The following is a 27,453-nucleotide window of genomic DNA, read 5'->3' as shown; positions in this document are numbered from 1 at the left end:
TTTAATGCAAAACACATCAAGATATATATTGTCTAGCCTAAAGACAATGGCTAGTATTTATCCTTTGTTCTGTTGTGAAGTGGCACATTAATCTATCCCTGACCCATGTGGGTCTGTTTTTGAATTCTTCTGTTTTCTTTTAAAAATATTTTAGGAGTCAATTCATGTTCCTGATCCTGTCATTTCAGTAGCAATGAAGCCTTCTAACAAGGTAGGAGTTTGATTTAAAGCTCAGTATATCACAATTAAAACTTGAGCTCTTTTTCATCTCTCTCTACCATGCACTTGATATCTTGTAATAACCAGCAGTCTTATGGTCTCTGTTTCCTCTGTTGGTATTGAGATCTTCTTTTTAAATTTACCAGTCTGTTCCTAATGATAACTTCTCAGTATATTTGAAGAAATGGATGGTGTTAAAATATTCACATTACTGTACTTTATAACTCTTTAGTATATTGTTGGCTTCAGAGTGGTAAGTGTAACTTCCCGGATTCAAATCATAAATAACTGAAAATGGGGAGTCAGGGGCATTTCTCGTAAGTTGTAGTAAAACCCCACTATAAAGTACTTTAGAATGTTGAACTGATTAATCGACTCATAGGTTATAATATAGCTCTAGGTTTTGTGGTATTTCTGAGGTAAGTGTCTGAGTATTGCATGGAAAGCCTGAAAATAAGACTTTTTTTCACTTTGAAATATAATTTTTAAGATAATTTTATGCTTTATAGTTTTATAATTGGGTTGATGTAATTTAACTTTTAATAAATCCAAAATTGCCTGGTTAGGTTTTGCATTTTCATTCTTTGCCATAGGAATTAGTCTGATCTTAAACCATAATTTTTTAGTTCTTAAGTTGCCTTGGCATTCATAACAATCATGTTAATGTGGTATATTGAAATTCACTTATTCATACATTGAGTGAACATTTTGTGATTTGTTATACAGAACTTATTACAAAACATACTCTGATGAATTGTCATGTGTGATATATCACTAACAGCTACTACTACATCTATTTTGAGGAATCTTGAGGTTTACCAGACCTTTCCTCAATATAGAAAAGAGAAAATTGAGGTGGCAAGACATATTAAATTACTGCATTTTCTCAGGAACTTGAGGAAAGGTGAACCTTACATCTTAACCTCGGTAGGATGCTGTAGTTTATTCCAAGTACGTTGTTAAAATTGCTTGCTTTTCTCTTTGGAAGTATGCAAGGTTAGAACTTATGTATTATGCTTTTTCATTCCTAAATTCAGAGTTTATTTAAGACACTTAACTGTTGATAATTTACAATAATGGAGGGAAATCAATGCTTCAATATCCAGAAGGTTTTTTGGTGTTTTGGGTTGTGTATGCATTAAAAAGTTTAAAGATGTTTGCTTGCTGGAATAAGTTAATTTAAATCAAATAATGAAGTCTCCATGAGTCTCAATAGTAGGGGCAGGCATGATGTTTCTAAGTTGAGAGTATCTGGCTTGTGCAGGAAAAAGGCAAAAGACCTAGAAAGACTAAACTGGGATTCAGTCCCAGCTTTGCCATGCAATAGCTGTGTGGCCTTGAACAAGTCACTTAAACTCTCTGTACCTCATTTCCTCACCTATAAAATGTGGATAATTCTGCCTTGCAGCATTGTGGTTGGGATTTGAGAAAACGTATGCAAAACACATACCGCAGCTCCAGGTGTGTGGTAAATGATAGCTGTTAATATTGGTGGTACTGGGCATGTAAGTTTTCTATTGCTGACATAGGAAGTTACCACATGTGGCTTAAAACAACACAAATATATTATTTTATAGTTCTGTGGATCATAGACTGATAACTGTTCTCAAAGGGCTAAATTAATCAAGATATTGGCAATGCTGTTTTCCTTTCTGAAGGCTCTATGGGATCATTTCTCTCCTTACTCAGGTTATTGGCAGTATTCAATTCCTTGTGGTTGTAGGATGGGGGTCCCCATTTCTTTGATGATTGTTACCTGAGGGCTGTTCCTAGCTTCTAGAGGCTACCCACCTTCCTTGGCTTGTGGCCCGCTTCCTCCATCTTTAGTGCTGGCAACAGCTGGTTAAGTCCCTTTCATGCTTCAGATATCTCCTGCCACTTCTTCCTTCATGGAATCCCTCTGATCCACCCTTCTGGCTTCCTCCATGTTTTAAAGGCACACATGATTATGTCGTACCCACCTAGATAATTGATAACAATCTCCCCATCTCCAGGTCTGTAACCTTAATTACATTTGCAAAGTCCCCTTTACTATGTAAGGCAGCATATTGACAGATTTGGGAGGATTAGGGTATCTTTGGAGGGCCATCACTTTGCTTACCACATGGGATTACATGTCATCTAACGAGAAAAAAGGTACATCATACCACATCCAAGCAGACTGTTTTGAAAGGGACAAGTCTCATTGTGGTATTTGCCTATTTGTTGGTCTTAACTATCCTGCTTGGATCTACAATAGTGTCTTGGTAAACATGCTGATTCCTTTGATTATGTATAGGATTTCTAAAATGTAACACAGATTCCAATTTCTGCTTTATGGGCAATTTTCACAAAAGGACAGTTTGTCAGTGTAAGAGGAAAGGGCATAGAGTGAAGTCTTGGACTCTTGTTTTCTATCTTGGTATGGAAAGAAAATTCTTTTCAGTGAGCTATTCCCTGCTCTCTTGGCTGTGCGGTATCCAAGCTCACATTGTTTTTAAAAATGGAGTAGAACTAGATGTGTATCATTTTTATTTCTTAACTGCTGATGTATTTTATTTCATTCAGTAAAGTTTTCTCTAAAATCCCATTGCTTATCATGCGCAGTAAAACATATAGTGATTTTCTTCTTCTTTTGAAGAACGATCTGGAAAAGTTTTCAAAAGGTATTGGCAGGTTTACAAGAGAAGATCCCACATTTAAAGTACACTTTGACACTGAGAACAAAGAGACAATTGTATCTGGAATGGGAGAATTACACCTGGAAATCTATGCTCAGGTAATGAATAATAAGGAAGTTAAGTTAAAATCAATTTATTACTATCTGTTTTGTTAAAAGTCAATAATTCTCAATCTAATGTCTCTAACTAACTGGTTTTTCATCTAATGTCTCAATCTAATGTCTCTAACTTCACTCTGGTTTGTATGCAGATGTGGTCTACTGCTTCCGCTACTATGTGTTACAAAATATTTATTTTTGATCTCTAAATCTTTTTATTTGTAAAATGTTCTAGACCCCTAGAATCAAGGCTCAGGGGATTTGCAACAAGAATATCTGTCCATCTCCAGGTCATGGTTAACTGGGTCAGGTAAATCCTGGTTCAAGCCTTAGGGAGACAACCTGCGGTTGTACCAACTCTTCAGGCCATTTCTTCTCAAGTCAATAATTGAAGATCATTATAATATAGATAAAAGGAAGGTGGGGCCTATACCTTCCCAGGAAAGGTCTTGTATGTATGGATATATAAGTAAAAAACAAAGGTATGTGATTAGAAATTTTGATGAGATCATATCTTTGAAGTTGAGATAGAAAATCCTGACAACAGATTTATATATTATTCAAATGAATATATAATAATATGGAACAATGGTGACGTTTTAGTGGGTAGATTAATTGGAGGTAAATATAAATTAACCAATGTAACTTAGAATTCATTTATATAAAATCTGTAAAAGCAGTTTGTATTAAGTATCACATACCTAATCCTTATAAAATACTAAAATGATTTAAGATTTGTTTATCTATTATATTTAAATGAATGCTACTAAGATATATAAGATGCTCAGGAGTTTTTCTTTCAGTTTATTTTTTAAAATTTGAATAATATTTTCCCCACTCTTTTTAGAGGATGGAAAGAGAATATGGCTGTCCTTGTATCACAGGAAAGCCAAAAGTTGCCTTTCGAGAGACCATTACTGCCCCTGTCCCGTAAGTATGCAACGTAATTACACATTATGTTGAAATTGAAGCTTTTTATTTTGGATATACATACCACTATTACTGTCATAAAGACATTTTTATATAGGGATACTTTGTATTATGAATCTATAAAGTTCTATACCATAATCAAGACATTTATATAAAGTGACACTTTGGGATTATTTGACCTCATAAGCTAGATGCCAGTGAAATTGGCATATACATCATTAATAGACATGTTTACACTTCCAGTGTTAGGGTTTTTGTTTATTCCAGTTGTACTTCCTTTGGCAGACGGCTGTTATGTTTTACTTTAGTGCCATATTGTGGATGCCAGAGAACTTGCATTTGCCAGGGAATAATCTCCTGCAAGTGAAGAAAATTAATGCCATGATAAAATTCAGAAAACATTTAGGAAAATGTAGTTGCGTTTATATTTTGTTAGAGATAAAACAGTCTTCGCAAAGAATAGTACTTTTGTTAAATTGCTACAGCTATAATATACTGAAATATGGTGCCTATCTGGATTTACATGAATTCTGATTTAGAGTCAAAATTAATAAAGCATACTTTGGCAATACAGGGAGTCTCAGTTTTCAGAATGACATCAAATAAAGGTAAATTATACTTTACCTGAGATCCTATATCATGAAGTAGAATGGTGTAGTCTAATTCAATAAAGTCATCATTTCTTTGCTGTGACAAAAAATAAAAACCTGTTGTTTAAAACTTAATATCATTGGCAAAAAATTACATTTAATTTTGAAAATCATCTTTGATTAGTAGATGAATATAATATTTATATTTAGGTAAAAATAAAAATTGAATGTCAGAATTTCAGTTTAATGTGACAGAAAATCTATTCTCTTACACTAAATAAAGTGTTCTTTCAAGATTCATTTTAAAATCATGATTTTATATTTGTTCCCCAAAAAATGTTTACCTGTTTTTACTTTCCAAGTTGTGGTAGCTACTTAAGAGAATTACCAAGTGTAGCTTGTTATTTAAGAACCCTTCGTGTTTCCATTGTACAGAAAAGCATAATTTATGGGATAAACTGTAGCAATGGGTGTTTACATTGAAATAATACAATTTTACAATAGAAATTTTCTTTTTGAAAACTGAAAAATAAGGCCAGGCACAGTGATTCACACCTGTAATCCCGCACTTCGGGGGGGCCAAGGTAGGCAACTTGCCTGAGCCTAGGAGTTTAAGAACAGTCTGGGAAACACAGTGAAACCACGTCTCTATGAGAAGAAACAAAAAATTAGCCAGGCATGGCTGTGTGCGCCTGTACTCCCAGCCACTTGGGAGGCTGAGGCGGAAGGACCGCCTAAACCTGGGAAGTTGAGACTGCAGCGAGCCATGATCACACTAATACACTCCAGCCTGGGCAACAGAGTGAAACCCTGTCTCAAAAACAGGCAAACAAACAAACAAACAAACAAATGAAACCAGAACACCTGAGAATAATAAAATGTAGTGAGTATAGTTATGTGATTGTGTAATTAAGCTTTTTTCTGTACTGTACAGTAGAGGGAAAAAAAAGTTTCAGTATGGCATGACTATAGTAAGTTGAACACAAAACTTAGATTGCTAAGGGAAATAGTCTGTATTAAGCTGAGCACAAAAGCTAAATGTCGGATTATAACTCAAGACTTTCCTCTTCTGAAAGCACAGCTTTGCTTGTGACTGCCATAAAAAGTGGCCCTGAGGATCTTTATAGAGCAGATTAAAGGTGAGGAGAGTCATTACAATTGTCCCTTAGTATCCATGGAGCACTGGTTCCAGGATTCCCCTCAGATACCAAAATCCACAGATGCTTAAGTCTCTGACATAAAACAGTGTAGTATTTCCATATAACCTATGCATACCCTTTCATATACTTTAAATCATCTCTAGATTACTTATAATACCGAATACAATCTAAATGTTATGTAAATAGTTGTTATATTAGGGAATCACGACAAGCAAAAAACCTGTGCATGTTCAGTACAGATGCTACCATCCATTTTTTACCCCAAATATTTTTGATTCTCAGTTGTTTGTATCCATGGATGCAGAACCCATGGACAGAGAGACCTGACTGTATATTGTATACCTGGGATTCTATCTTGCTGCTACTAATAAAACTCTCTAAACCTTTTTGTTCTAGAAGAGGGTTTGAGTAAAGTATCATAGTTAAATCTGACTTGACTAACCTGAAAGATTAAGAGCTACAATTACCATGATGCTTTCTGAAAGTGCAGTCTAGATACTGTGTATTAATAGAAAGTGTTTCATTGAAATCCTTGGCTTTGCCTTGCTATTGTTATGCTTCCTAGTCAGTATGTTCCCAGAGAATGCAACTAACCAAGCACAGTTATTAGGCAAGTTTGAGGCACAGGAGGCCTGTGGTTTGCATCTCTCAGCCAAATCAAACAACTTTTTAGACCAGTTACTGTTGCTTTGGACTCTTCCTACAATTCTTCACCTTCTCTAATCTTGATTGTAACTGACCTCCCCTTTGAAATCCCAGGTTTGCTATTAAATACAAAATGACTATAGGGATACTGTTTATCGAATTATGAATTACAATACTTTCGATAAATATTAACCCCATTAATAGTGTATTTTATAGAAACTACTTACCACTTGCTTGACAGTTTGAATTTTTACCATTTTATACCATGTGTCTTCGGTAGAATTTTGCCATATTATATAACCACAGGCAACCCAGGCTAAATGTAGAAGGAGCGTCATTTCTGGAGATACATTTCCAAAATTGTCTGGTAGGAGAAACATTTATATGATAATTATATATGTAGTATTAACCTTTTAAAACAAAATGTAAATTCTAAATCATGTCTTAGTTTCCTTCAAATGTGTGCAGAAAATAATTTAATTAAGCTATGGATCTATGAAATTTCTGAGGCCTCTTTTTTGTTGGATTAGATTGGAGATGAGTATTTTTGCAAAAGCCTGCATGTTTCTAACATACTTAGCAACTAACAATTTTAAGCATAGATAATTGAGATTGATTTTGAAGTTGAAACAAACAAATGATTTTCATGCCATATTTATGTATATACCTGGAATATTTTGTGCTTCTAGTGGTTCCTTCATCGACTTGAGTCTTTGATAAAATGTGTTGTCTTCTTCATCTGGATTCTTTCCAGTTTCTCCTTCAAATGTGAAGTTGACTTCTGGTGCAGTTTCTTGTCCCATTAAAGGGTAAAGTACTTCAGCTGTGCAGTTCACCTTAACTTGCTGTTTGAAATTTAGCAAAAGATCCTTATATACAGGAGGCTATTCATTATTAATTATCATCTTTGAGATATGATTTAAAGCATAGGCCCCTAATGGTGTTGTTTTAGACTAGACTTCAGAGTGCATGTTTTCAGAGGTATCTAACTGGGCCTGGCCTATTAATATTCTATACTTATCATGTGAGTACCCTAAAATAGGTAACTTACCTTATAAATGATCTTGTAAAGTCTAGTCTTAAAACTGAATATATCTCAGTATTAATGGGGTGTCCACTTGCAAGGCCAGATTTTAGTCTGACTTTATATACCAACTCAAGACTCTGGTTACTTTTAAAGTTTTTCCATTACTCTTACTCCTTGCTCCTGAAATAACATAATTTTTTTCAAATGCAGATGCAGCAGTCTGTGTCTGGATATAAAATTAGAAGATTATAGCATTGGGTTATGCTTTGTAAAGATGGCTGTCTAGCAGCTCAGATGCCTTTTAATGAATCTCCTTATGAATTATGCTCAACAGAAAGGCAAGCTTTTTAAAATTTCAAGATGGCTGTGGTACAGATTGCCATTCCTTTCTTTGAAGTTTGTCTCATTACTAATTTGACAGTTGTGTATAATCTTTAAAATTTCCCTTCCTTATTACTGGAGGATCTTTATATGAATGGTGGTATCAGCTGGCATTCTATTGCTTGTGAATATCTAAGAACACATTATTTCTCTAAAAACCCAATGAAAAACAGAATGAGAAAAGCAGACGTAAGAAAGTGATTGATTGGGGAGTAAATTACTTCACTCATTTATATTAGGCATAAGTGCTGATTGCCCTAAGAGTAAGGAAATTCATTTGAACTGAAGTATATAGTCTTTTTCTGTGTAGGTTGGTAGAAATAATTCACATACCTAGGAATACCCAACGATAGTAAAGAACTGATCCTTGTAAACTTTGCTCATATGGTAATTTTTAGAGGCAGGGATTTCACAACAACTTTTTAAAAAGAGGTAAAACTAATCAGTGTTATGGATTTGATCAGCAAAAATGATCTGGAATATTTAGAATTAAATTTGATTTAATAAGAACATTTTGGCTGGGCATGGTAGCTCATGCCTGTAATCCTGGCACTTTGGGAAGCAGAGGCAGGAGGATCACAAAAATTAGCCAAGTGTGGTGGCATGCACCTGTGGTCCCAGCTACTGGGGGTGGCTGAGGTAGGAGGATGGCCTGAGCCCACGAAGTTGAGGCTGCAGTGAGCCATGTTCCGCCACTGCACTTCAGCCTGGGTGATAGAGACCCTGTCTCAAAGAAAAAAGAAAAAAAAATTGACGTACTTTTTGTATAATTTCTTCAACAGCAAATTTAAGGCGATACTTATGTCCTCTTCCTGGAATATCCTAAAATTAAACAAATGTAATGGAGACAAGAAAATATTATAACAACATTATACTTGCATTGTTAGAAGCATCCATCTCATTTGGTTGGAGGGGCTGGCTGAAGGGGAATGGTGAAAGCCTTAGATCTTGAAAAAGGCATGTCACCATGAATGTAACATCTAATCTAGCAAGTCCCCTGTCAGGTTTATTTTGGATGAAAACAAAAGGGTAGGATAAAAGCATACAAATTGGGCACAACTCACTTTCAATCATCAAAAGACTTTAACCTCTGGATCTGTGATCTTAAAGTCTCTACATAAATTGTGAAACAGTGTTTAATTCTAAAGATGACAAATAGTGTCATCTTTGAAAAGATTTTTCATAAAGCTCAGTGTACCCTCCAAATAATGTTCAATGAACGTGAATTTCATTTTGAGGCAGATTACTGCAAAGCAATTGGAGACTTAATACAATTAAGTATTGTTTTTACTTGTATATTAGTGGAACTGCAAAATGATTAACAAATTTTATAAGACTAAGAAATGAGTTTCACTTTTAAATCAAAATACTGGTTGAAAATTTATACCTAATTATGTTATCTGGTCCAGTTTCAAAATAAGATCTACGGTCTGTCAGCTCTTAAAGACTGTTAGCAGTTAATATTCTGTCAGATAAATAAGGGATAATCTGAAATCCAGTGGATTTTAGTAAAATGAAAACAAACATCGTTAGTGATTGCTGAGGCCTTAAACATTTAACTCAAGCCTTTAGCAGAGGGCGCACATCATTTAAGGCAGTCATGTGGTAGTGGTGTTTGGGTGGCTAAAGGCCAGCGTCAGCCCACAGTGCTTTTATTCTTTGACTTTGTCGGTTTCTCTTGCTGTTTGTTTCCCCCTTCATTTTGGTCAAAGGGTCTAATAAGGATTTGTCTTAAAATGTAGGCAATAGAGAGTCATTTGGAAGATGGGAGCTTTTGCTGGTCCAGATCAGAGTAGCAGATGAGAAACGTGGCAGCCTTAAGAGTCTTTCGAATGGTTCCTACAGGTTACACTTAAGGAAAGTGCTGCCCCATTACTTAGAGCGTTTTCCCATTTTCCTGTAACTGTGCGTGTAAAAACTTTGTCTCTGCCTTAAGATGAAAACAGTCCCGGGCTGTCTGCAGAGACTGTAGTATAGACATTCCCCCAGAAACCTTAATATCTCAAGACCAGATACCAACAGTGTGTCCTAAAACAGAAGGTGGGTAGGGGGTGGCACGGAGTATCTGCACACAAAGGCTGAGACCTCGGGTCAGTGGAGGGAGCGCAATCCTGAAGCCCCCGCTGCGCGCCACCCCCAGCTAAACTCACCTCCATGCTGGCTTGTTTGACCTTCTGCACCTCAAACACCCTGTGGGGGGTCCCCTGCTGGTAGTTGATGTAGTTCTGTGCCACCAAGGCTGCCCTGGAGGCTGGGTAGTTGGTCGGCGGGATTTCCATTTTGTTAGAGCAGTGACTTCAGGGCTTGGGCTGCTGAGGCTTAACGGGACTAGTAGCAGAGCGCCACCCGTCCTGCTTGCTGCTGGGTCCGGTTGCTGAGGCGAAAAAGTCGCAAGCTCCTTCAGTCTGTCTTCTTTCTCAGCAACTTCCGACTCCGGAAGCTGCTGCTTGGGCTCAGGCTCTCTCCGTCCCAGCTCCCTGGGCTGGCTGCTTCTGAGGCCCCGCCCCGCTACTGCCAGCAGCGGCCTTCCTTACTCGCCTGCCGGTTCCTACTGGAAGAGAGGCCAGCATGCTGTCAGGCACCAGCAGGTGGAGGTGTGGGGAGGGAGTCAGTGGGCTAGGTTCTCTGGGATTGCGTCTTTCCTTTCATTAACCTTTATAGAAGTGCAGGGTGGGGCTTTCTGGCCTTCGCTTATGTAGGACGTCTCTGAAGCCTCCAGTTTCCTGTCCATGGAAAAAAAGTCTGGTTGCTTCGCTTGCATACTGGAGTGCAACTTCCATATACACCACACGCAGTGTCCCTGACAGGGCAAGGTGCACAGGCACTCCAGGTAGTGATTCGATTCCTTCATTTCCCTTCCCCTTGTGAGAGTCCAGGAAGAGGCTTTCTCGTCCTCAGCTCTTTGTGGGTTTTGGACCAGTTCTGCCCAAATCAAAGTATGAGAATCTGCAAACTATAGTATTAAATTGGGAGATTATGTAATTTGGATCAGGAGAAAAAAAATGCGCCTGTACCCCTCTCCTTTACTAATCTTAAAATGATGAAGTTTTAGTGTAATACCATGCTTCCAATTTGAGTCATTTTGAATATTTTACTTCAAGGATTAAAATAAACTTAAAAACTAAACTTATACAAATTACTCTCTCTGGTGTGTGGTCTCCCTCATTGAAATGGGTCTATAAACCTGACTTTGTAGAAGTACAGGTTTATCCTTGGTGGTCTTAGGCTAATTGGGCTAGGATAACTTGGAGATTCTACCAAGGTTTGGCCAAGGTCTTCGCTGCCTGGATTGGGACCTTTTTTTTTTGAGTCAGAGTTTCGCTCTGGTTGCCCAGGCTGGAGTGCAATGGTGCGATCTCAGCTCACTGCAACCTTTGCTCCTGGGTTCAAGCAGTTCTTCTGCCTCAGCCTCCCAAGTAGCTGAAGATTACAGTCATGTGGCACCATGCCCAGCTAATTTTGTATTTTTAGTAGAGACAGGGTTTCTCCATGTTGGTCAGGCTGGTCTCGAACTCCTGACCTCAGGTGATCCACCTGCCTCAGTCTCCCAAAGTGCTGAGATTACAGGCGTGAGCCACCACACCCGGCCTTTTTTTTCCCTTGTGTATTATGCTGTTTTAACAGCTGTTTTTTTTTTTTTTTTTTTTGTGAGACAGAGTTTCACTCTTGTTGCCTAGGCTGGAATGCAATGGTGCAATCTCAGCTCCCTGCAACCTCCGCCTCCTGAGTTCAAGCGATTCTCCTGCCTCAGCCTCCGGAGTAGCTGGGATTACAGGTGCCCACCACAATGCCTGGCTAGTTTTTTGTATTTTTAGCAGAGACAGGGTTTCACCATGTTGGCTAGGCTGGTCTTGAACTCCTGACCTCAGGTGATCCACCTGCCTTGGCCTCCCAAAGGGCTGGGATTACAGGCATGAGCCTCCGCGCCTGGCCAGGACCTTTAACTTGGTAGTAACACACACACCCGAGACTCTTGAGGTCTCTTTTTTTCCAATTATGTAGATTCCGCAGTAAATCTGGATTCTGGACTTGGGCCCCAGTTTCATGTTTATTATTGTCTCCTGGGATTTGGGGGTTCTGATTGACTTTGCCTTTAAATACCATCTGTCTGCTTGCTCATCATCTTATATCAAATGTCTCTCTCTCTGTCAAAGCTTAATCCAGAGCAAGGCTCTAACTCTGTTCAATTTTATGAAGGCTGAGAGAGGTGAGAAAGTTGCAGAAGAAAAGTTTGAAGCTAGCGGATGCTGGTTCATGAGGTTTAAGGAAAGAAGCCATCTCTGTAATGTAAAAGTGAAAGGTGAAGCAGCAAGTGCTGATGTGGAAGCTGCGGTAGTGATCAGTGATCTCCTAGGATCCTTGATGATGTTGGCTACACGAAACAACAGATTTTCTTTTTTTCTTTTCTTTTTTTTTTTTTTTTTTTTTTTTAGATGGAGTTTCACTGTTGCCCAGGATGGATTGCAGTGGCATGATCTCAGCTCACTGTAGTGAGCCTCTGCCTCCTGGGTTCAAGCCGTTCTCCTGCCTTAGCCTCCCGAGTAGCTGGGATTACAGGCATCCGCCACCATGCCTGACTAAGTTTTGTATTTTTAGTAGAGACAGAATTTCACATATTGGTCAGGCTGGTCTCAAATTCCTGACCTCGTGATCCACCTACCTCAGCCTCCCAAAGTGCTGGAATTACAGGCATGAGCCACCACGCCCAGTCAAACAACAGTAGTTTTCAATGTAGATGAAACATCCTTCTTTTGGAAGAAGATGCCATCTTTGACTTTCATAGCTGTAGGGAAGTTGGTGCCTGGCTTCAAATCTTCAAAGGACGGGCTGTGACTCTCTTCTTAGGGGCTAATGCAGCTGGTGACTAAGTTTGAAGATAGTGCCCCTTTCCCATTGTCAAAATCCTAGGGCCCATAATAATTATGCTAAATCTACTCTGCCTATATTCTACAAATGGAATAACAAAGCCTGGGTGACAGCACGTCTGTTTACAGCATGGCTTACTGAATGTTTAAAATCCATTGCTTAGAAGAAAAACGATTCTTTCAAAAGATTACTGCTCATTGACAATTCACCTGTCACACAAGAACTCTGATGGAGATGTACAAAGAGATTAATATTGTTTCCGTGCCCGCTAATACAACATTCATTCTGCAACCCCTGGATCAAAGAGTAATTTTGACTTTCAAGTCTTATTATTTAAGAAATACATTTTGTAAGGTGATCGCTGCCATAGGTTGATTCCTCTGATGGATATGGGCAAAGTAAATTGAAAACCTGGAAAGGGTTCACCATTCTAGGTGACATTAAGAACATTTGTGAGTCCTGGGAGGAGGTCAAAATAACATTACCAGGAGTTTGGAATAAGTTGATTCCAACCTTCATGGATGACTTTGAGAGGTTTAAGACTTCAGTGGGTGAAGTAACAGTGAATGTATTGGAAATAGCAGGAGAACTAGAATTAGAAGTGGAGCCTGAAGATGTGACTGAAGTCCTACAATTTCATGTTCAAACTTGAGCAGATGAGGAGTTCCTTCTTCTATGGATGAGCAAAGAAAGTAGTTTCTTGAGATGGGATCTACTCCTGTTGAAGACACTGCGAACATTGTTAAAATTATAACAAGGAGTAAACCTGGTTGATAAAGCAGTGGCAAGGTTTGAGATGATTGACTCCAGTTTTGAAAGAAACTCTGCTATGGATATAATCCTTTCAAACAGCATCACATGCTACAGAGAAGTCTTGTGAAAGGGAAAGTCAATCAATGGGGCCAACTTCATTGTTGTCTTGTCTTAAGAAATTGTCATGTGACTGGGTGAAGTGGTTCACACCTTTAATTCCAGCTACTTGGGAGGCTGAGGCAGGAAGATCACTTGAGGCCAGGACTTTGAGACCAGCCCTGGGCAACTAGGGCAATAGAGAGACTCATCTCTAAAAAACATTTTAAAAGAAATTGCCACAGCCACCTCAACCTTCAGCAGCCACCACCTTGATCAGTCAGTAGCCATCAGCATCAAGCTAAGACCCTCTAGGCTCCTAGACCTTCAGTGTCTACTCCTAATTCTGATGCTGAAGTTTCAGATGATTGTTAACATTTTTTAGCAATAAAGTATTTTTTAATTAAGATATGTGTGGTGGGATTTTTGTTTAGACATAATGCTATTGCATACTTAATAGACTACAGTATCGTGTAAACATACAGCTTTTGTAATCACTAGGAACACAATTTGTGTGACTTGCTTTGTGGTGATATTAGCTTCATTGCAGTGGTCTGTTACTGAACCCACAATGCCTCCAAGATATGCCTGTATGTTGTGATGCTTTGAAAAAGAAAGTGAACAAAAATGTATTTGTAATGTACTGTCTTCCTCATAAACTGTTTTAATTTATAAATACAGTGTTTCTTTGGACTATGTAGCTTTTAAAAAAATTAATAGCAATATAGCATTTCTCATCTTTTCTAGTTATATTAGCCAGCAACTATAAAGTAACTAAAGGATGAAATGGTTAGTTCTTGTCTTAAGGCCTTTTCTAAGAAGTTGGAGGAATTTTTTTCTCTTTTTTTTTTTTTCCTTTTGATGAGTCATGTATCTGTAAGCCAGCCTCTTAGGTTGTCGTTGTGTGTGTGAGGTTTTTGAATAGGTCCTCTGCTGATAGTGTCCAGGAAAGTGGCTGAGTACATTCTGATAACTCAGAGCTTTTTGCTGATAATGAAATTTTAGGTTTCACGCTAGTTAATATCTCGTGTGTTGCCACCAGTAGTGAGAAATACAATATGTGAGCTTCCTCAAGTCACCATTTTGAAGCCTTATGAATACAGTCACCATCTCTGTATATCAAAGCTAGTAACACTGGTTGTGAGATAATAGGCATTTAAAAGTATACATACCAATTTAGGCTCTCTTAAAAACATAATTACTAGAAATGCCCATTGCTTGCAACTTTGTTATGACTCTGAAGTCAAAACAAATCTGCAAATTTGAGGTAAACAACAAAGCCAACACAATTCTTACATATATATATATTTTTTGTTGTTGAAAACAATGTGGCCCTGACGTAATTTTTTTTTTTTTTTTTGATTAAAAAAGTAGATTGAGTGGGTACAGGTGTAGTTTTGTTACATGGATATATTGGGTAGTGGTGAAGTCTGGGGCTTTTGGTGTAACCATCTGCCAGATAATATTCATTGTACCCAATAGGTAATTTCTCTTCCCTCAATCCCTCCCCACCCAACAATTCTAATCAACATTCATTTTAATGTGACAGATGATGTTTTGCCAAAATGAAATTGTCTTTCATAATGTGACATTTCTTTCACCTTCGGCATTTCTGTTTAGCTGCCTGTCACGCAGTCTTAGTTCTTCTACCTTTACTTTTTCTAAACTACTGCAAAATCTGTCTTCTTGTAGCACCGTCTGTTAGCTTTTGAAGTGAATAAACTAACCCCAGCGTTTGTAAGTTAGTTTATATCTTTTTTGTATTAGCCTTCTAGAAGAATGTTTAAGATCTTTGGTTTTAGAGCAAATCCTGACTCTGCCACTTAATGCTCTGTCACATTGGGCAAGTTACTTAGTCTCTCTGTCCCTCAGGTTTCTCATCTGTAAAATGGTGATACAAATAATACCTACTTCATGGGTTTGTGGTAAAGAACAAGTAAGACAATCCATATAAGGTACTTAACATAAACCTGGCACAGAAGTATTCTGTTGTTTGACACTCTCTCGATTATAAATTCAGATATGGTTCCTGAAACTGTGTGGAGTTTCTTGTTTGTGATTTGGTCCTTTAGAGCAGTGCTGCCCAGTAGAACTTGGGGCAGTGATGGAAATCTTTTAATTGAAATGTAAACAGCCATGGTTAGTTATTACCATATAGACATCACAGATCTAGACTACGCTTGTATAGATGTTATATTGTTGACAAATTGAAAACATGATTTAAAATGTCTCATAGAAACCGTTGTGTATACTTGAGAATATCAGAGCGTTCCACAGTTTTGGAAATTTGCCTGTTGTAAGCTGGCATCTCCTAACAGCTTAGAACAGGCAAATATTGATATTTCCTTTTTCCAAACCACTCTCAGATTTGTATGCAGGAATGCACACTCATTAATGTCCATTTTCTTACCTGCTAATAATTTTGAAAGCAGCTGGCCTCTTCCATCTTGTAGTCTTGAGGAAGATTTCAATTTAAAGGAAGAAATGCCTTGCAAACAGTAGATACTCATGAAATGATTTTTCCAGTGAAACAGTAGCCTGTGTTTACATATCTTTAGTATGTATGTAAAGTGCTTATTCTATCATATTAATGTTGCCATTAGTGGTTTGAAGTAAACACTGACCTGTGTTTAAGTATCTTTTTGTGTCTTTTGAATGACTGACTTATGTTAGTCTCTATCATTTTGCCACCGATCATTTTCAGGTATTAATTATTTCACTTGGAAATCCCTTTTCTTGTATTGCCTGAGTCTATGATGCCCAAGGAATAAAATCAAATAGGAACTATCTGAATAAATTAACTTAGCCATCAAAGGTCCTATTTTCAAGTCTTTGGTTACAGAGATTTAAAGAAAGAACACTGTGTTCCAGGGAAATGGGCAAGGTCTTTGGAATGTAGGTTATTAGAACAAGAACCGTAGACTGACCTTTTTCTTTTAATTACTTGACTTTTACTTTTTTATTTGTGAAATTCATCTGTGTATTACCTTGGGTAGTATATCCCACCCTCACTTTAAGTAAAAACAGAAAAGAGAGGGTTCTTTTTAAAATCTACAGTAAACTTTTATAAAAAGACCATGATAATAAATAAATAATCAAATGTGTTCTTTTAAATTAATAGGGGTTACTTATTTTGTAATTACATAATGCTCCTTTTTTTTTTTTCTCCTAAATCACTTTCAGGTTTGAGTTTACACATAAAAAACAATCAGGTGGTGCAGGCCAGTATGGAAAAGTAATAGGTGTCCTGGAGCCTCTGGATCCGGAGGACTACACTAAATTGGAGTTTTCAGATGAAACATTCGGATCAAATATTCCAAAGCAGTTTGTGCCTGCTGTAGAAAAGGTAAATTTTTTAAAAAGCGTTTTTGCATTTTTACTTACTAAAAACCAGTTCGTCAGGTATTAAATCATACTTTATCTTCCATCATGTTGTCTATCACGGTTTGTTTTAGTTACATTCCTGTTTCTCTGATTGTTAGGCTTTCCATCTGATTTAGAATGTCTAGTTCATTAAGTAGAAGAGCTATAAATCCATGCTGTGACAATGATGGGAAATTATTATGTTTCTGAATCATAGTTGTATTTTTCTTAATAAATTGAAACTACTCTATTGTAATCAGCAATTAAAATTTGTAGTAGTTCTTAGTGATTTGTAAGAGTTTTATGTGTACTATTGTAGCTGAATGATCATTCTTTAGATTCCCAACACCTGGGTGCTACTGTCTCATTTCTGCTACTGATTAATATGCTTTGGTAAATCAGTATTGAGAACAGTTTCTTCATTTGTAAACTGAGAGAAAATACTTAAACCTGCACCCCTCACAAAATTGAGGATCAGATAAGACTATGTGACATTTCCTTGGAGAAGTGCTTTGCACATGTGAGGGGTGTTTTGTTCACTTTCCAGGTCATTTGCTTTATGACTGTTGTAGGCTGGGCACAATGGTTCACGCCTGTAATCCTAACATTTTGGGATGCTGAGGTGGGCAGAACACTTGAGCCCAGGAGTTTGAGACCAGCCTGGGCAACATGCTGAAACTCCATCTCTACAGAAAAATGAAAATAGAAAAAAAAATTAGCCTGGTGTAGTGGCACACACCTGTAGTCCCAGCTGCTCTGGAGGCTGAGGTGGGAGGGGAGGATTGCTTGAGCCCAGAAGATAGAGACTGTGGTGAACTGTGCACCACTGCACTCCAGCCTGGGCGACAGTAAGACCCTGTCTCCAAAACGGAAAAAAGAAAAAAAAAAATGTTGTAAACCCTTAATTAATTCACATAGACTGTGTTTTGTTTTTTTTTTTGAGACCGAGTCTCGCTCTGTCGCCGAGGCTGGAGTGCAGTGACGCAATGTCGGCTCACTGCAAGCTCCACCTCCCGGGTTCACGCCATTCTCCTGCCTCAGCCTCCCTAGTAGCTGGGACTACAGGCACGTGCCACTACGCCTGGCTAATCTTTTGTATTTTTTTAGTAGAGACGGGGTTTCACCGTGTTAGCCAAGATGGTCTCGATCTCCTGACCTCATGATCCGCCCGCATTGGCCTCCCAAAGTGCTGGGATTATAGGCGTGAGCCGCTGTGCCCGGCCAGTTTTTGTTTTTAACCTTTTGACTTAGAAGATCTTATTAACAGGTTATAGTTTTGATTTCAGTGGTGGAGCATTTTTTTGTGTGATTAATGTATTCTATTTCAAGACAATATTTTGTCATTCACACACTTTAAATTCTTACATCCACTAAGATGAATGTAGATGAAGGAGAACTTAGATATTTTACAGCAAATATAACTTACAGTTTTGAAATGTCAAGAAATATTTTGTGCTATCTGTGCAGCCATGTTATTGTGTTGCCGAGAAAAACTAACTTAAGTGGTAGGAGCTCTACAAGTATTTGTTAAGTGACTGAATTAATAAAAATTGCAAGCTCATCAAATGGTACTCTTTAAATATGTGTAGTTTATTGTATATCAGTTATATTTCAACGAAGCTATTTTTTTTTAAATAATTAGATTTGAAAAAATGGTGAATTACTCTTTAATTCTAGTTCTTACTGACATTTTGTAACACCAGAGCTGTAATGTAGTGATCTACCAATGAGGCAAAGCAGTTAGAGGTATGCAGTGTGGGGCTCAAGACACAGCTAGTGAATAAACACCAATTTTGGTGGGGGTTTTCTTTTAGGGATTTTCTTAGTTTTGCCTTTCCACTGTTTCCTCATTGTTAAATTAAGATCATGCTGTCTCTATGATGTGTTATGAATAATTGAGTTGAGTAATTCCTGTAGATGAGGTTATGAGAAAGTGACTGTTAGCACTCTAAGCCTTGCTTTCAAACCAGCTTATGCCCTTAACTAATATGCTTTTCCAAGGAATTGTTCATCTAAATGCCACAGTAATAAAACTTAAATAGTAAAGTTGTACTGTTTACAATAGCAAAGACATGGAATCAGCCTAAATGCTCATCAATGATAGACTGGATAAAGAAAATGTGGTACATACACACCAATACTATGCAGCTATAAAAAAGAACAATATCATGTCCTTTGCAGGGAGGGGCATGGATGGAGCTAGAGGCCATTATCTTTAGCAAACTAACTCAGGAATAAAAAACCAAATACCACATGTTCTTGCTTATAAAAGAGCTAAATGATGAGAACACATGGATACATAGAGGGGAACAACACACACTGGGGCCTATTAGAGGGTGAAGGGTGAGAAGGAGAGGATCAGGAAAAAGTAACTAATGGGTACCAGGCTTAATACCTGAAAGATGAAAAAATCTATACAACAAACCTCATGACACAAGTTTACTTATGTAACAAACCTATACATGTACCCCTGAACTTAAAAGTTAAAAAACAATAGTAAAGTTGTTAAACATTTTTTAAAAATTCTCCTTTGAGGGGTGAAATACAGCACACATAAAAACGTACACTTCTGAACACAAATATTTTGGGGTTCTTGATAATGTATCTGCAAGTAAAATCCACTCTCTCCAGAAGTTGTGTTCATTCATTAACAGGGGTTTTTAGATGCCTGCGAGAAGGGCCCTCTTTCTGGTCACAAGCTCTCTGGGCTCCGGTTTGTCCTGCAAGATGGAGCACACCACATGGTTGATTCTAATGAAATCTCTTTCATCCGAGCAGGAGAAGGTGCTCTTAAACAAGGTATGCTGTGCCCGGGTACCTTAGCGTATCTGTTTTCCTGATAGATCATCATAGCCTCAGAAGGCAACACTATTTTTAGTCTTCTTCACCCAGAGCCCTAGGCACCACAGGGAATATTGTAAGTAGTGGGCAAATCTTTATGGAATTGAGATCAAGGTAGATTATTACGTTCTCTTTCTCGCAAAACTAAAAGACTACCGTATTCTCCTACATTCTCTGGGGTTTTCTTTCAGGTATTTGAATTCATAGATAATTTATAAGTTCTGTTTTTAATAGAGAAGACTGAAATGTTCAGAATTCTAAGAAATTTTTAAAAGATGTCTTAACTACAGTCTTGTTATTTCCAGTGACTTATTCAAATGTCAAGAAATCCATAAATTTGTAAGTAATTTCTTCATTATGACATTGTATGCTTTTAGGCATTTTGAGAATGGCAAAGTATTTTGAAAGAATTTGGTAAACCTTATTCACAATGCAGATTTCTTGCAAAACTGCTAAAATTGTCAACATTTCTCACAGAATAATATTTGTATTTAAATGCTGATGAACTAGAACCTTATGCAGTTGCAAACATATCTGATTCTTTGCTTTTAAGAGAAAAAAAGCTAGTGACAACATAGCAGTTTCACATCAGGATTATTCAAGAAAGGAACTTCAAAGCCATTTCCTGAAGCCAGAAAATTCCATTCTCTTTGTTATCTTTTCCATGTCCTTTATGTGAAAATACATTAGTAATGTCCACAAGTGTCTTCACACAGTAGAATTATGATTCACAAAATATTTCCAAAATATCTTTATCAAAGAGGATTAAAGTGGACAGTAGAAACTTTAATCATAGTATTTCCTAAACATTCTGTAGATCAGGATTTATTGATTCTGTATGAATTTGAACTTTGTGGTATTTTTGGTCACACTTTGCATCTGTGATCAGGTGTGGGGGGCAGTGGTTGGGGAGAGTTGCTGATTCCTCATTTATGTTTCAGTTTCTCAGCTATCAAAGAGAGGTTTCCTTTATATCAGCTCTCTATTAAAAATGCAGTTGAAATTTATGATGTAGAAATCTTGTCACAGTCTGAAGGTTGTGTAAATAGGAAACAGGTAAATAAAATGACAAAGAAAATGAGACTTTATTAGGTATGACTCACATTAAAATACTTGGGTTTTTACCTCTGTGTGTTTACCACTTTAGTATGCTTTAAACTGACAAATTAGTTATAATCACTTTATATACTTTTTAAAAGTACAGTTAAAACAAATTAGAAAGTACTGATTGTTCTATGGTGGTTCTTTACTGGAAATTGGTAGCTTTCCTGGAAATAGAGGTTACATAAAGCCAGATAATTGATATGGTTATCAATCAACAAGGAGCCTCATCCTTTTTAACTGCTCCTACATTTAAATATAAGTAAATACAGATGCATGTGGCCATATATATACATATATAAATAAAGTGGCCATATACGTTTTCCTACAGGATATATATGTTATATATTATATATGTATATATATTTGTAGATGTGTTTATATACAATACATGTATAAAGTATATATGCATATATACTATATATAAAGTGTATAATATATAACAAAGTATAAAATATATGTAAACTATATAAAGTATATATAAATATATAATATGTATAATATACTGTGGGAAAAAGATATATAAAAAATACAGATAATATATAAAAATATATCCTGTGGAAAAAAATGTATATGGCCACTTTAAAAAATATAAAATATGTATATATAATATTACTTTTAGGACTTGGATGCAATGCACCATCCAAAAATGGCAGGGTGAGTTAAGTTTGGAGCTTTGTTTGTCTCATGGTCTAGGGTTAGAGGAAGGCATGTGTAAGGGTAAGATTCATTTGGAGCTAATATATTAATATATGTATATATATTTCCTGTGGAAAAAATGTATATGAATATTAACTAAACAGTTGAATATGTACCATTTAGTTTTTTGTTATTTAGGTATAGTATATATATTATTAAGTATGATTAATTGCCTATTAGATGTACAGGGGGAAAACACTAGATTATAATTGAATTGAGGTTTTTTTTTTTTTTTTTGAGACAGAGTCTCACTCTGTTACCCAGGCTGGAGCTGGATTGCAGTGGTGTGATCTTGGCTCACTGCAACCTCCACCTCACAGTTTCAAGCAATTCTTATGCCTCAGCCTCCCAAGTAGCTGAGATTATAGGCATGCACCACCACACCCAGCTAATTTTTGTATTTTTAGTAGAGACAGGGTTTCGCCATGTTGGCCAGGGTGGTCTTGAACTCCTGACCTCATGTAATCTGCCCACCTTGGCCTTCCAAATTTCTGGGATTACTTTTCTATTTTTGAGACAGGGTCTTGCTCTGTCACCCAGGCTGGAGTGCAGTATCACAATCTTGACTTACTGCAACCTCGAACTCCTGGCCTCAAGTGATTCTCCATCTCAGCCTCCTGAGTAGCTGGGAGTACAAGGGCATGCCACCATGCCTGGCTAATTTTTTTTAATTATTATTTTATGTAGAGATGGGGTATTACTTTGTTTCCCAGACTGGTCTCATAAACTCCTGGGCTCAAGTGATCCTCCTGCCTCAGCTTCCCAAAGTGTTGGGATTATAGTGTGAGCCACCATGGCTGGCTGAGTAGTTTTATTTTTTACAAGATATACTGTGCAAACAAGCAGGATGCTAGCATGAGAAATAAGTTACCTTACTGTTTCTTCATCTGATTTTTATTTCTCCATGATTGAAAGACAAAAATCTTGAAAACATCACACTGTATCCTCCAAATATATACAATTATTCTTATTATTATTGTATATTATTATTATTGTATTATTATCTGTCACCCAGACTGGAGTGCAGTTGTGTGATCTCAGCTCACTGCAACCTCCGCCTCCTGGGTTCAAGTGATTCTCCTGCCTCAGCCTCCCAAATAGCTGAGATTACAGGTGCGTGCCACCACACCCAGCTAATTTTTGTAGTTTTAGTAGACAGGGTCTCACCCTGTTGGCCAGGCTGGTCTTGAACTCCTGACCTCAAATGATCCACCTGCCAGTTATAAGCCACTACTGCACTTGGCCTATACAATTATTATTTTGTCAATTAAAAATTAAAATTTTTTTAAAAACATTAGATTTGAAGTAAAAATAAAAATTAGCTTTTTCTGTCCTGATAAAAAAAGACAAAAATATAAAAGTCAGGTGAAAGGAAGTTCTTGCCACACTCAGCAAGAAAATCAACTTTTTTTTTTTTACATACACCTCTGTTGAATGCCGTATTAGAGTTTTACAGTGAAAATGTTGGTAAATGAGTTTAATATAAGAATAGCTTATAACTATAAGATATTATAGTTACTATAATAGTATACTATTATTATATGTTTTATCTTATCAAAATTGGAAGAACTGTAGTTCACATTCTCCTGTATTCTTGATTTAAAAAATGAACACTAGAATTCATTTGAACCTAATTTTAAATATTGTTCATGAGACTGATCAGTGATGTAACCTAAAACTGAAAGGTGAAATTGACTTGACTACAGACCTGCTGGAGGAAAAATTTCTTTTAGGACTTGGATGCAATGTGGCTATTGAAAAATGGCAGGCGAATTGGCTTTGGAATCTTATCTCATGGTATAGGATTAGAGGAAGACATGTGTAAAGATAAGATTCATTTGGAACTAAATCGGGTAGTAGATTTAGAGAGTTAAAAGGAAGGGAGCAGGGTAAGGGGATGTGAAATAGAACCAGAAAGGCTGTCCTCAATAATTGAGTGATGGACACCATATACTTGCCTCTTTCCTTCCCTTTACCCTTTCACAATCTAGATGTTTTACATTACTTATCCTGTTGAGAACATTAGATAATGTGTAACTAAATCTAGATACGTCTGCTCACATCTCTCCTTCTGGGTGCTTTTTTTCATATTAATTACATTGCTTTAGAGCCAAGGAAGCCCTGCTGTTGTAAAGAAGTTATGCAAGGAATAGAACTGTTTCTACACTCTAAAATTGTTAGTCTGATTTAGATGTCCATGTAGGTTTCTGCAGGACTTAGCCAGTGAAGCATAGGAGTCTGCAGTACCTCTTTGAGTTCAGTTATTTCTCTTTCAGAACAAAATTCACCCATTAGAACTAATTATTCGAGGGTAGGTGTGAGCTAGGATATGATTTAAATTTAAAAATATTTCTAATTACATTCCTGTTGTCATAAGTATTGCAGTTAAGCTATAACTGTCTCTAGAAGAAGCACTAAGTGAATATATAAGAAAAATTTTTAGTTTTGGTTTATTATAATCAAATTGATGCTTCTGGAAAACCTGTGATTATATTTAAACAAAATACTACCCTTGTCATCATTTCTGTGAAAGCCTTTATTTGGAGATAATTTAACAAACCTGAGACTGAAGTATTTGTCACTATCACAACTTCCAAATTAAGTATAAATGTTTGAAGTTTTATTATATTCTCTCCATATTGTTACATTTAAACATTAGCACTTTAACAGAAAGAAGTGTTTTGGTTATGTATTAAATGGGATAAAAATAAATACAAACGCACTGAGTTTTAGTGTTTAAATGGCCCAATCTAGTCCAGAATCCTTATTTTGTAGATGAAAAAATTGGAGACCTGGACAAACTGTGTTTTTCCAAAAGGCATATAACTTCTTTGAGGTAGAGCAAAAACTAGAAACTTGGTCTTCCCATTCTCAATCAGGTGTTGAAATTGTTCAGACTAGAAAAGGAAAGACATCATAGACGTGGCTTGATTCTTGCTTCTGAGTATAGGAAGGGTACCCTCCACGTCCCCTCCTGCCCTGTGACAAAAGTTATTTTCTTATAATTAAAAATCACTGTCTGCCAGGGACTACAAGAAAGAATGGGTTTATCCAGCCTGACCATGGCGAAAGCCTGTCTCTACTAAAAATACAAAAAATTAGTGGTAGCAGACGCCTATAATCCCGGCTACTCAGAGGCTGAGGCAGGAGAATTGCTTGAACCTGGGAGACAGAGGTTGCAGTGAGCCGAGATTGCCTCATTGCACTCTAGCTTGGGTGACAAAGCAAGACTCAAAAAAAAAAAAAAAAGAGAAAGGGTTTACCTTGGTCAAATTTGTTACAGTCATTATCTTTACCCCTGACGATTTTCAGAGAGAATACCTAACTGAGCTGGATCATTTAGATGGTAAAGGACTTGATCAGATGTTGTTTTAAGACCCTTTTGTATTATTCTCTGCTATTTAATGAGTTTTAAGGATAATAATATGATAATGGAAATACCAATATTAAAATTAAATGTTGGAATTTCCATTTAGAAGAGTGACTGTTATTACTACAGGAAAAATGAGTCTAGGTCAAATATTTCAAGCTTGCCATTTGTGTTTGTACCTTTGGGAAAGTAGCATCTTTCTCCCTTTTTTATATCTGGACAGTTGTAGTTTGTATGAAGACTAATGAACTTTTTTTTTTTTTAACCCAGCCTTGGCAAATGCAACATTATGTATTCTTGAACCTATTATGGCTGTGGAAATTGTAGGTCCAAATGAATTTCAGGGACAAGTAATTGCAGGAATTAACCGACGCCATGGGGTAATCACTGGGCAAGACGGAGTTGAGGACTATTTTACACTGCATGCAGATGTAAGTACTCTTGGTCATTGACAGTCCTGCTTTTATTAACCATAGAAGGAAATCCAGATTAACTTTTGTTTTTGCAAATGGACACATTTCCTTGCTGGATTTGTGGCTTTATACATGTGGCATTTTCTGTAATCTGCTATTAGAGCAACTCTTAAGTGCAGAAGTTAAATATAAGATTTATTTTATCTTGACCTTTTGGAAATGTGTCATTTTCTTAGATGTATATTATATCTCTCTTTCTTGGATAAGCACAGACAGACAAATTAAAAAGAAAAGGAAAAATAAGATGTATATTATCTCTCTCATTTTAGCTTTATTTGCATAGTTATCTTTAATTTATCCCTTTTAATTCCCTTGCCTATACCTTTCTTGACTTAAATCTCAAGGGAGAAAGTGTTTATTACATTTCATAAGGCCTCCTGGAAAACACTACTCTCAGCATATCATTAAGGTGTCCAAAGGAAAGTTATATTCACATTTTCTCAGAAGAAACAGTTCTGAGTGCTTAAGCTGGGGCTACAGAGTGGAGTGGGGATGAGGAGGGAAGGCTGTCAGTGGTGTTCACTCCATGAAATGGAAAGATTTGGTTTCTGGTCGCGACTGTCAAATGAAATAATTTTCAAATAGGATTTCCACTTGGAATAAAACAAAAATGTTTCTCTTTGGCTTTTAATTATTTTAAACTAAGAGTAGTGAGCAGAAATCTTAATCTAAAGGAATTAAATGGCTAAAGTGCATCTGTATTTTTCTCAAATATTTTCCAATAAGCAATGCTAAAATATCTACTGTGTTTGTTTTCAGGTCCCTCTAAATGATATGTTTGGTTATTCCACTGAACTTCGGTCATGCACAGAGGTAGGCAAGTTTAAACTTTACTGTAGCACCCTTCAGAAGACCACCCTACACAATGATCATATTATAAAATCTTGACCTTGCATGACTTTACTTGATAGTTTAAAAAAAAAATTCTCTTTTTAAAAAAATCCTTAGGGAAAGGGAGAATACACAATGGAGTACTGCAGGTATCAGCCATGTTTACCATCCACACAAGAAGACATCATTAATAAGTATTTGGAAGCTACAGGTCAACTTCCTGTTAAAAAAGGAAAAGCCAAGAACTAACTTTGCTTACTGTGAGTTGACTGACTTTAACTGAATTTGTGTGGTCTTGATACTTTGATGGATTCCAGTGGAATAAATTCAGGCTGCTGAAACAAGAAATTCTGAGCCCAGGAAGCGGGCTCTTCTTTCTTCAAAAGAAGCCCTTCTTATTCATATTCAGGAGCTTCTGTTATATTCAAAGGTAATTCTATGTCTATCTCAATTCTATTGATTGGTTTTATAGTTTATTGAAAATCCTCAAATAAAATATAATTATTACTGAAATATGTTTAATATTTATTTAAGGGGAGAAGAGACTAATTTCGGTTATACTTTTAAGCTTAGAATGTATGTTCATTTCCTTTTCAAATTTTGTATCATAGGAGTTTACAACACAGAGAAAAGCTGAAAAAATGCAAAGAACCACCACATACTTTTCATCTACCCTCCTTTGTTAACAGGTTGTTTATCATATAATGATTTGTTTTGTCATATTTGCTTTCACTATTATCTGTTTAAGTCTCATACCTCTGTATTTTTAGTTTGCTGAAGACTTGAAAGTGAATCGCATACACCATGACACTTCTTGGAGTGTCATTAATGGGCAGGCTTTTCTGTTGACGAGTGGGTTCCATATGATCTTCATAGAGAGAGTTTTTCAGATTCTTCATTGGGATATTAAAATATTAGCCAAATTTCTCTCTGTTTTATATATGTCTGATTATTTCAGTTTGTGGTTTCTGCAAATTTGTAACTGCCTCTGTTTTAGGAGTGTAAGTATTACTTCCTTGTGGTCTATTGTGAAGTGAAAAGTAGACCCTTGCATATGCTATTCTTGTTTGTGCTCATCTTAATGTTTTTGTACACTTAAATCAAATGTAAGTTGGTTCCATCAACCTAATGAATACTAGTTAAATTTGAATTCCTTGGAATTTATCATATATTGTATTCACTGAGATTGCGAAGGAACAAATGTTAATCTTTTGTTTCCAGAAAAAGCTAGGCTTTCCCAAGCAGTTCTATTACCCGGTTCAGAATTGCTTCATCCAAAAATCTGATGGTGTAGATGGATCCTAGTCCTTTCCATTACCTGATGATAGAAATAAAATAATTGATTTTAAA

General features: G+C 36.7%; 2 protein-coding genes across 3 annotated transcripts in view; one reads left to right on the top strand and one right to left on the bottom strand.

Moving 5' to 3' along the window:
- Positions 1-27,453, top strand: part of GFM1 (G elongation factor mitochondrial 1) — a 44,896-nt gene extending 17,443 nt beyond the window's left edge. The window contains exons 11-19 of one of the 2 annotated variants that reach the window (XR_002520492.1): positions 155-211; positions 2,840-2,977; positions 3,825-3,907; positions 16,609-16,771; positions 19,443-19,587; positions 25,070-25,230; positions 26,032-26,085; positions 26,221-26,533; positions 26,715-27,453. Coding sequence is in view for 1 of the 2 variants with exons in the window: in XM_021934718.1 (XP_021790410.1) it covers positions 155-211; positions 2,840-2,977; positions 3,825-3,907; positions 16,609-16,771; positions 19,443-19,587; positions 25,070-25,230; positions 26,032-26,085; positions 26,221-26,352 (933 nt within the window). In the remaining variant the exon portion in view is untranslated. Of the gene's footprint in view, positions 1-154; positions 212-2,839; positions 2,978-3,824; positions 3,908-16,608; positions 16,772-19,442; positions 19,588-25,069; positions 25,231-26,031; positions 26,086-26,220 lie in introns of both variants that reach the window. The other variant, XM_021934718.1, reaches the window with a different exon arrangement.
- On the bottom strand, positions 3,932-10,256 carry LXN (latexin). The gene is made up of 6 exons (XM_003894896.5): positions 9,861-10,256; positions 8,470-8,532; positions 6,970-7,147; positions 6,530-6,666; positions 4,532-4,594; positions 3,932-4,264 (listed from the first exon to the last, which is right to left on the bottom strand). The coding sequence occupies exons 1-6, from the start codon at positions 9,987-9,989 to the stop codon at positions 4,166-4,168; spliced, it is 669 nt and encodes a 222-aa protein (XP_003894945.2). The 5' UTR covers positions 9,990-10,256; the 3' UTR covers positions 3,932-4,165.

Source organism: Papio anubis, chromosome 2 (assembly GCF_008728515.1).
Source record: "Papio anubis isolate 15944 chromosome 2, Panubis1.0, whole genome shotgun sequence".
Taxonomy (NCBI): Eukaryota; Metazoa; Chordata; class Mammalia; order Primates; family Cercopithecidae; genus Papio; species Papio anubis.
The sequence above is the reverse complement of the archived record's forward strand: the minus strand, read 5'-3'. Positions and strand labels throughout refer to the sequence as shown.